The 10,762-nt window shown below is 49.8% G+C and overlaps 1 protein-coding gene across 1 annotated transcript; it reads right to left on the bottom strand.

The window, feature by feature from the left end:
- Positions 1–289: 289 nt before the first annotated feature.
- On the bottom strand, positions 290–6,703 carry LOC144730792 (chymotrypsin-like elastase family member 2A). Its single transcript, XM_078611544.1, has 8 exons — positions 6,574–6,703; positions 6,121–6,215; positions 5,813–5,910; positions 5,015–5,140; positions 4,124–4,260; positions 3,762–3,907; positions 2,423–2,575; positions 290–455 (listed from the first exon to the last, which is right to left on the bottom strand). The coding sequence occupies exons 1-8, from the start codon at positions 6,611–6,613 to the stop codon at positions 399–401; spliced, it is 852 nt and encodes a 283-aa protein (XP_078467670.1). The 5' UTR covers positions 6,614–6,703; the 3' UTR covers positions 290–398.
- Between the last annotated feature and the right edge of the window lie 4,059 nt (positions 6,704–10,762).

The following is a 10,762-nucleotide window of genomic DNA, read 5'->3' as shown; positions in this document are numbered from 1 at the left end:
TGCCTAAAACGTCTATTATAATTTTTTCTCATTTAAGGCCACAGTATTCGTGGCGAACTTGTTGAGTTTTTTTCCCCCTGTGATTGTGCACTCCTCCCAACGGAGCATCACCAGATGCTTCGTCTTAAACTCGTTTCCCCATGTAGCCGTGTTTTATTGTGAGCACGTCACCCGGTTCCTCACTGTGACCGACTGCTCTCCATTATGGCCACCGCGTGACTTATGACCGCACAAAACCCATAATTATTATTTCCAATCATCCATCCGCAACATTAACACAAACACGGAATAACATGACATAGCAGGTGATGCTTTATTTGACTTTAATCCGAAGGGGACTTGTAAGAGGGAGAAAAGGTTGATTCGTGGGGGTGTATGTGTGTGTGCACATGGTTCGCTCATTGGTAAATGATTGGCTTCGAGTCCAGCGTTTGGGCCGCGTACGTGCGCATAACCTGTAAAAGAGTGGGAAGGCAATAATTACTCGCACATTCTTAATATATTACCGCTTTGGCAGTGCTGTTTGTTTCTGGCTGCTTGGCGTATTGAGCCTGTGCCAAGCAGCTTTATTATGAAAAACAAAGGCGTATCAATAGGAACACATTTATACAACACATTAACACGAGAGCAGTATATCTGATTAAATAGGTTACCTTCTGAATACTCCTGATCAATACCAATCGTATCTCTTTTAATTATTTAAAAAAACACCACGATCATCACTAACCCAGAGTCTTAGGCCCTCATATTTTGAAGGCCCTCCTTTAGGCCCTCAAATTCCACATTGAGATAACAGCCGAGCGAGGGATTTTATCTTCGTTGAATTGCGATTACTTTATTCATGAATTTGCCACAGCTAAAGCTAGGGGCGAAAAAAAATTAGTGTTGTGAGTAGTTTATGTTTGATACATTTACCTTGAGTCGAATGTGTACATTTTACATGGGTAAATAAATAAGTTTGACGACTTAATGTTTTTTTTTGCAATTTGTAATACAGGCGTGTCTCGCTGAACAAGCGTTCTTTCTACGAGAATTCGCTGTACCGGACAATTGGAATTTAGACCAATTTCGCAATCCGAGCTAATGATCGCGTAACGAACAGAGACCGACGCACGGTGGCCAGCAGTTTGTTGTTTGCATCGTACGCTTTAAAATGCGCTTCTGCAACCGTCTGAAACGCTCTTCCGATATTAGGAAGGAAGAGCATTCCAGACGGCCTTATTAATTGCAGGCGCTGAGGACAGGCACCTGCAAGCACTGGTTCTTCATTTGTGGTGTTACATTTGATGTTTTATTTAATTTAAAATTATAATTAGTCTTTCTCAAAGTTATTCCTGAAAAGTGCCACATTAAGCGAAAACCACGTTTAGCGAGGAATTATTGAATCGCATTTCCACTATAAAATCCGCCTGCAGTCATACCATGGCGGGACTAAGAACTGAGATGAGGGTATGCTGCCGCGTGCTGTGTCGTTCGGCATACTGTATCACACCGCGCAGCCGTGCAGCTCAAGAAAGTAGTTCGATGTCCACCGCTCAGAACCCGTGTTATAACGGTGCACGTTCCGCGTTATAGCGTGCACATTATAGCGGCTTACATTTCCGCATTATAGCGGTGTGCATTCTGCATTATAGCGGTGTACGTTTCCGCGTTGTAGTGGTGTGCATCCCGCGTTATAATGGTCGCGTTCCACGTGTGAACGCGTTAAGTGATACCTTTCCATACATAATTAGGCTGTTCCCTCCTATTAGCCACAGGCCCCTCATAACCTTAATTTAGCCCTGACTAGCACCCCCTAATAGCTGATGCGTGGGGCAACGGCCCCTCCTTATAAACCCACACATGGGCCCGTATTCTTAGTCACGGCTCAAACGCAGCTCTGAACTTTCGATTATAATCTACACAGCAGCAATCATCGCCCCCTACTGGTAGACTAAATGCCCCAGGTCACTTTGTAAATGGTCTCTTTTAGAGTTTTCACTAGGTCAAACTATATAACCATGACACGTGCAGATTCCTGCTTGTCTGTGTGTGGCTCCTTGCATCTCAGGGTCGTTCTCTCTCGCTTCGTGAGCGAGCGATTGTGCGGCAATTGGCGCCTTACAAACCTGACATTTAGCATTTCAATTATTCCCATCACCCAGCGTGGCGCACCCCAACGCGCTGGCCATCTTACACGTCCTTGGACTTGCGACACGATGATGACTCCACGGCTGGCCTCCGGCACACTCGCCCCCGCAATTTAACTCCCCTATTTGCTTTTGACTCGCGATCAATTTTTATCCTGCGACATTTATGATTGCACTACAACCGTAGCCTGCTGGAGTTACGACAAATCCTAAGAGCGACTGCCGTGGTGGGGTGGGGGACTGGGTGGGGGAGGGGTGCCCAGGTCCTCCCAGTACCCTCCTGTTACACTCACGCTGTCGATCCAGTCGTTGAACGCCGACACGCGGGTGAACACGGTGGGCTTGCGGATGTAGTTGCAGCCCATAGAGGACACGAAGCTGGCGATGCCGTGCACCTCCCACTTGCCGGCAGAGTTGATGCAGTTCAGGGGGCCACCAGAGTCGCCCTGAAGTGGGGGGAGGTGGAGGAGAGATGTGGGATGATGAGTGAGGGTGCAATGTAAGTGTGCGTGTGAAAGTGGTAAATGCGCAGCCTTGCAATTGCTCGCTCATGGAGGCCCCTTCCTCCTGCTGGAGGAAGGGGCCTCCATAAGATGGAGCTCTGGAGAGCCCCACTAGATGGTATTTTTGGCCTACTCTTCCACGCTGGTGAGACGTCTTGGACGTGCTAGATTTACTGGAAGTATTCGATAAACTCGCTCCATTAACATCTCACATCAAACGCACGTCTTCCAATGATAACCGTTGGTTAACCACAAACCGTTCATGCTAAGCGGCGCAGGAGACGATGGGAGCGGATCCTTTGTCCTAGTGGACTCAACACTGACCGCGGACATTACAGAGTTGCCTACAAATAAACAGATCCTTGCCTCACGATCTATACTATTTCAATACATGGATAACAGCTGCTTCTGACAGTCCTAAACACCTCTGGAAAAATCATAATGACCTCCTACACCCAGGCAGAAATTTGGTTCCTGCTCTGAGTGGTTCACTTGCTACATCAATACTCGCCACTTCGTTCAGCACTTATTTTACTCACAAACTGGCACTCATTCCTAGCTCCATCACTGCTTCTTTGAATGTATACCCAAATTCCCTTGCTTTCCCAGCTCCTATTTCTCACGCTCCCCCAATTTATATTCTTCCCTGTATCATGGAATTAAGTTCTTGCTTTAATCAAATTACATTACATGAAGCCTTCTCCTCTTAACATCCTTCCTGGGCCCCTCTTTAAGAAAGGCTCCATTGAACTCGCTACTGTGATTGCGCACCATCGCCAACCCGCTTTAATTTCACGTGACAAGTTTCACCATGTCTTAAGAAATCCGGACGTGATAATGACAACCCTGACAATTACTGCCCGATTACTAACCTCTCCACCGTTTCTAAAATAATTGAGGGTCTTGCTCTCGCTCAACCTAAGACTCGCATTCCCTCTTCTCCAATCTTTCGTCCCTATCACTGTGCCTACCGTCCAACTTACTCCAGGGAGACTGCAATTACCAGGGTATTTTCCTCCCCCGTTACTTCATATCGCGAGGCCATTCTCAGGCTGGCCTGCCCACGATCCATCCTGGGTTAATCAGGCCCAAATGCTCCAAATATTTTCGGAGTAGCGCTCCTCCTTACGTTGCACCCGGCGTCGTATCCATCTCCTCCGGCACAGACCATGGTGGTCTTCACGTTGGTCGACCACCAACTGAGCTGGCTGCACGTGGCGTGGTCTACCACGGGAAGGTTGGCCTGCTGCAGGGCATCGGGCAGGGCGCCTCCAGCTGAACGTAAAGCGAGAATGGAGCAAGGAGGGACACTCAGTACATGAGCACATGGTGGGGAGGGTGGCATTGTTGGTGGTGGCAGTGGTGGTATTGGTGGTGCTGGTGGTGTTAGTGGTGGTAGCAGTGCATTCAGTGGCAGGGTATGTGTGGTGCTGGCAGGCAGCTCCGCCACCTCTGGCAACAGGAGAGAGCAAGGCGGTGGTCAAGACTCACTGGCGATACGGCCCCAGCCCGTGATGTAGCAGACGTTGTTGTTGGGCAGCACCAGCCCAGCGGGGGGAATGCAGGACAGCTGCACCTTGTTGGTCAGGGTCACAGGCGTGACCAGGCGGATGAGAGCGATGTCATTCCTGGTGAGGTTACAACCAGAGGTCACGGTTAGAGTTCACAGCTGGTGATGTAGGGGAGGGGTGGGCTGGCTGGGCAGGCCGGCTGCTCCGGGCGCCTCCTTCCCAAGGATGGCGCCGCTAGTGGCGGCTGGTGGCCAACTTTGGGTGGTGGCGGCGCTGCAGTAGAGACGGGAGAAGAACAACGAAATACCCCAAAGCGCCAAAGTGCCCCACTACGCCCTCTGGTGGTGGCCTTCTTGTTAGACCCGTCGCCTGCAATTTGTATTTATTCAGCGTTTAAATGTGACGACATCTCAAGTTGCTGGGCGCGAGTTAACCACGTGGCACAGGGGCCAAGAGGTGCCGAGATGGCACGGCTGAGATCCTGGGTTTGGATGCCAGGTTTCAGCCACTCGTGGTTAAATTGGGTTCTCAATTGCAGCGAGCTGATGGAGTTGATGGTCTCAGCCCAGTCCCCAATTAGTGACCGTGTTGCGTTCTTCCACTTACAGCACTTTGCCTCATCTCCAGCTCTGCGAATTAAAAAGCTATCGGGTTTGACTGCTGTGCGATGGGCATTTGTCCGTAGAGACACAGGGGAAAGAGAGTCTCCACGAGGTGGTTATTCGAATAACGGCTTCATTTAAATTAATAAACAATCGCTCACATTCCCGACACAAACGCACTCGAGTGCACATCAACATCCCGTTCACATCCAGCAAAAGGACAATCTAAATAGTCTCAATGCGCGTTTCTCAATGTGGAGGTGACTCACCCGCCAGCCACGTTGTTGCCGTTCCATCCGGCGTGCACCGTGATCTGGTCCACGTCATGATACTCGTCTCCGCCCTCCTCGACCGACAGGAGGTGCTCACCCACAGCCACGCGGTACGTGCGGGAGCTGGCACCGACAGACACGGATGGACACGTGGACACTTATGGACGTGTGGAGATGGTGGTGATGTCTGTTAAATGGTGGTCTTGGTAATGGGATGATGGTAAAGTTAATTAAATGACATGTGTACACAATGAGACGCGGACACTTATGGACGTGTGGAGATGATATATGTTGGATGGTGGTCGTGGTCATGAGATGATGATAATATTTATGAAAGGATATGCGGGCACACGCATATCAGCACATTGGCACATATACAGTCATGGACAAATGCACGTGAATATAGGGGTTGATATTTTGATGCTGATGCAGGTGATGACATGATTGTTCTGTAGATGTTGATCATGACGAGGTGGTCATGAGGTGGTGATGCTGGTGTGGAGCTCACGAAACATGGTTATGATGATTAGATATTGATGCTGGTGATGTGGTGGTGGAACTCACGAGATGCAGTGATGATGAGATGTTAATGATGGTGATAATGAGCTGGTGGTGAGGTGGTGATGGTATTGATGAGCTGGTGATGATGAGGTGGTGGTGATGATGTGGTGGTGACGATGAGGTGGTGGTGATGATGATAAGGTGGTGGTGATGATGATGAGGTGGTGGTGATGATGAGGTGGTGGTGATGATGATGAGCTGGTGATGATGAGGTTGTGATGAGGTGGAACTCACGAGATGCAGTGGGCCGCCGTGAGCACCCACTGGGGGTCGATCAGGGTCCCACCGCACGTATGGTACCAGGACCCGCCAGACAGGTACTGCAGGGAGATCTACAGCAGCCACAACCACAACAAACCATGTCAACCACGACCACAACCATATCAACCACCACAACTATACACCAAACAAAAAAACCGGGATCACACAACCCACATGAACACAACAATCACAGTCGCAACAACACGCGGAATATGTGCACGTTATGAATTGTGTTTCTTTTGTTTTCGCCTGGGCTCTTGGAGCCAGGCCGAGGCACGAACCTGCCAGGGCCAGCTGTTGGGTCTTGCCTCCACCCCATTGACCACGCGGCTCTCGATGGGCGGGTAACTGGGCACCCCACAGCCCTGGGCAGTCGCTGTGCAGACACGGGCATGCCAGGGAGACATGGGGAGGCAGGGGGAGACATTGGGAGATAGGAAGAAACAGGGGGAGACACGAGGAGACAGAAATAGAGGACATGGCGAAACACAGGTTGCCATGGGCAGATGCAGGGAGATACAGTGGGACATGGAGAGACATTGGGGACCACAGGGGGCACCGGAGATATGAGGCACACATGAAGACATGGGGAGACATGGGGCCATGGGGAGATGGGTGGGTACGGATAGGCATTAGCACATTGGCGGCCACGGTATCTCGAGCGATGGTGAGTGAGTTTCGATTATGGTCGTGGTGGCGAAGGTGATGAGGATGATGATGATGACAACACCCACCCTGCACCAGCAGGAAGACGGAGGCGATCAAGGCGAGCATCTTGTCCGAGTCAAGTTCGTGAGTTCCTCCTCATCCACGGCCGTTTTATAGAACCTGGGAGTGGAGCAGAGGGTTGAGAGAGGCGGGGGGGACATCATCAAAGCTCCCCTCTGATCCCCTGTAATTGCGTGCGGGTCTTTGATAAGAGCGATCGTAAAAAATATAAATAGGCCTCTGGGGGAGATTGATTTTCTGACGAGGGGTTGTGCCTGTGGAACATGTGCGTCTGTTTTGTCCTGTGCCGTGTTCTGGAAGAAGATTTAACCGATAAATTAAGTTACTTCAGTGATTACTTTGAATTCAACTTTACTTTTGTCAAGGTCATGCCTCCTAGTTGTTGTATTCATTTGCCCTATAAGCTGAGGTCGCTGCGAGTTTAGAGACAACCGCTCAATATTTTGCCAGTTGCTCTATGGAGTCGAACAATGCACGGCAGTCACTTCAAGCAGAGTTATTGTGTCGGCATAAGACACACAAATAGTGGATTCCTGATTGAGTAGGTGAATGAGTGAGTAGGTGGATACCGCTCAATATACACACAGTCATTATAGGGGCATAGATGCAGAGACGAGCAGGAGGGTGTGCTGAGCAACCTGTAACTATAAACTGAGTATAATGAGATCGAGTATGTGAGTGGGTAGATGAGTGAGTAGGTGAGTGGGTGCCACTCATTAAAAAGACAAAGCTAAAGATCCCCCGTATAGCCTTAACATACTTTTGGGGCAAGTGCTGTTAGCGAGCACTTATGTAGGCCAGAACGCCACACGAGGGGGTGGGTGGCCAGAACCACACCCGGCCGCCTTTGTCTCCCTAGTGACAATGTTTGTACACCGCACCAGATACTCATTTGCAGTTGAGTCAACCTAGGGGAGGCCCAGGACCGGTTCAGATAATCGTCACCAGTGTTGGCCACAAAGAGGAATCGAACTCGGGTCGCTAGGTTCGTAGCGCAGCGCGCAAACCGCTACACCACCGCTCCCCCATAGATGCAGCGGAGAGGAAGTGGAGGGATGTTCTAAGAAACCTGTAACTCTAAACTGAGTAGAATGACATTCTCAGCTGTAAACTTTTACACTCAAAGTGACAAAATGAGCAGAGGGTGTGACCCCAGGAAGCTGAGACTTGACACATATTTGAGCGTCTTGAGTGACATCTTGACCGAGTTGTTGACCAAGCTGGCAATGCAGGAGGCCAGGGTGGGCAAGCAACGAGGGGGCGACTTTGGCGAGTCGAGGATTGCCTATACAGGCAGACCTCGCCGAATGCGGGGGTTCCGTTCCTGGAAACGCCGTGTTGGGCAAACTGCATTCGACAAATAATATAGACCTCATAGAAGAAATATAGGGTTGCACACCTGGGTCCGAAATGATCACCCCCTCTTTGTTTTACTAATTCATAATATCCACCCTTGCTATTCTACTAAATGATGCGGAGTCACTCTCAATGTCTCGTGTGTGTGTAGTGGATAGCGCGTTGCGCTACGAACCCAGCGAACCGGGTTCGAATCCCGCTCATGGCTAACACCAGCGACGATTATCTGTAACGGCCCTGGGCCTGCCCCCCGGTCGACTCAGCCTCACATGAGTACCTAGGGCGGTGCGTAGGAAACGTCGCCACTGGGGAGACAAAGGCGGCCGGGCGTGGTGCTGGCGACCAACCCTCTCGTGTGCCGTTCCAACCTTCGTAGGCGCTCGCTAACAGCACTTGCTCCAACAGTCTGTTAAGGGTACACGGGGGAATCTTTGTCTTTGACACTCCTTATTTTTCGATCTCACCTCAACAAAAAAAACACCATCTCCATTCCTCTTCCCGCACCGCGGCACTTGCTCCCAAACGCTCGCCCCTGGCACTGTCACTTGACCGCTCACGATTCGCCAACTCAAGCGTCCATCTAACGGCCTCAATGACTGCACGGCCAGATGCACGCGGCAATGTGTGACGTTTGCATTGTCCGTGTTGAGTGCATTACGTTATCGCGCAAACACAAACACACCCCTGGTGAATAAATAGTTCTCACAGTCGATTCGATTCGTTCCCATCTTCCAACGAATGTGGCAACTCTCACGGCGCTACTATTCGATGAGAATCATAAACGGCGTCAAACCGCGTGCAGCAATGCCCCGGTTTACGTCGGTGCAACGACGAATATCGAAACGTCAATCAAAGCGATTTCACATGGCAGGCTAGTAGGTGGCGGCGAAAGCCTGAGTGGCGACGGATAACGAGAATGGATGGACGATGCCGTCGGCGACGTAAGTGTGTGGGGTTGAAGCGATGCAACATCAGGTTGTGGTTATTGATCAAGTGACGGATGTATTCGCGTTGCGACGTTTCGCAAAGAGGTGGAGACGAAGAAGGTAGTGCTGTTCCAGAATTCAGGCCTCATCCGAACACACGTTCGATGAAGCCGCGTTGCACAAGGTTTTCCCGTCATTTAGGTTGAGGGATGACGGTAGTGATGTTGTTCATGGTGACTGGCTGACGGACGTCGTGGGAAGATGGTGGAGTGACAGAAGCACCTGGCATTTGGGGGTTTGGGCAGAGGAGGAAAAGAGCCACACACACCAGGACGCCATGTCTGATTTTTCCCGATTTTTTTTTTATAAACAGAGTAGGAGAGTTGTACACATCTGGCAAACGATGGAATCGGTTGAGGAATCCGGGTTCTGGGGACGCTGGCGGTGGCTGAAAAGAGATGTAGTATTTCCAGCGCCATTAGCAATCGGAGCAGAGTGGAAATCTGATGTGGAGCTCTCCAGAGCTGGACTGGTGAGATTTTATGCGAATCTTCCAGACTTGGTCGTGGATTTCAAGGCCCCATTTTTGTTAATCCCTGGTCTCTCAAGTCTACGACCAGTGATGTTGTTTTTTTCCATTATGGTAAGTGGCTGTGTGGACTGATTTAATGTGAAGTGGCTGTGTACTTCACATTAAATCAGTCCACACGAAGCCATAACCAAAAGACCATATCCCCAACCAGACACCTAACTAACGTCGGCACATGTCCTCACCTAACACGTTCAGCCTAACTTTAGCCTTCATGCTATCCCAATCCCTGATCCTAACTGTCGCCCAAAACACACTCACCTTTGGCCTAATACACGCTCTACCCATGATTCCAGCCATAGCCCTCACCCATCAAGTGACCCCTAAGCCAGGGCTCGGCAACCTGCGGCTCCGGAGCTGCATGCGGCTCTTTAAGGGCTGCTTCGTGATGTTCTTCACGTGCATTGCAGCTCTTGAAATATGAAGTTTAGCTTTTTTACCGAATTACCAAAAAAACATTATCTTGTTATTTTGGCTGCCGACCCTTGCCGTAAACCTATCCCTAACTGGCTCATGTGCTGGTGCTAAGGTAATCATTACATTGTAACATTGCGACAGCAGCAATCTGGGGATCACTAACCGTAGCACTTGCATAACCATAGTCATAACCGGTGTAACAGGCTAAAATAACCCCTGCCCCGATTAAACCCGGGTATAGTTTGGCCCAGGCCAGAGTATACCCGGGGGGATAAAGTGTCCTAGGCTAAACTATACCCCCCGGGGGTTTAAACTAGACTGGGCCAGACCATACCCTCCAGGTCAGAATATGCCCCATGTGAAAGTTCAAAGGCAATTATCCACACAGAGAACAGCCGACAACGAACTTCAATCGATATCTAAAAAGCGTATTAATGGAAGTAAGAATCTCAATTTGATCAATTGAAGCATTTTTAGGGTTAGGGTTATTATTAAAGTTTTTCTGGTTGAAGCAATCAAAGTCTATGTGTTTACAGTTTTAAATAAAATGTTGTAAAAATTTAGTAATTCATGTGTATATCGCTCAACACTATTACTATCATGGGGATATGATTTGGCCTAGAGGGGCATAATTTGTCCTAGGCCATAATATATCTCAAAGTGTAAATTGGCCTAGGCCATAATATACCCGGGTATAATCTAGCCTAGGCCGTTTTAACCCCGGGTATACTACGGCATGTGGGTATACTACGGCCTGTTACACCGGAACGCCGAATAATCACTTTCATGGTATCCCTAACCCTATCGCCATCTCCCACACCCCTGCCCTTGCCGTGTGCTCTGGTTCCCAGCTAATTGCGGTGACGGCGTGAGAATGGGGGGTGGGGGGGGGATAAGCACGACAGA

The sequence above is a fragment of the Lampetra planeri genome, chromosome 36 (genome assembly GCF_965212315.1).
Source record: "Lampetra planeri chromosome 36, kcLamPlan1.2.h2, whole genome shotgun sequence".
NCBI lineage: Eukaryota > Metazoa > Chordata > Hyperoartia > Petromyzontiformes > Petromyzontidae > Lampetra > Lampetra planeri.
Note: the sequence above shows the minus strand (reverse complement) of the source record. Positions and strands in the feature narration are given on the sequence as shown.

Bases quoted from the DNA above. Each gene is read 5' to 3' on its own strand.
- LOC144730792 (XM_078611544.1), bottom strand. From the start codon at position 6,613: ATGCTCGCCTTGATCGCCTCCGTCTTCCTGCTGGTGCAGG. The intron at 6,216-6,573 runs GTGGGTGTTGTC...GTGTCTGCACAG, and splicing joins CGTCTTCCTGCTGGTGCAGG to CGACTGCCCAGGGCTGTGGG. The intron at 4,261-5,014 runs GTGAGTCACCTC...TAACCTCACCAG, and splicing joins GGCAACAACGTGGCTGGCGG to GAATGACATCGCTCTCATCC.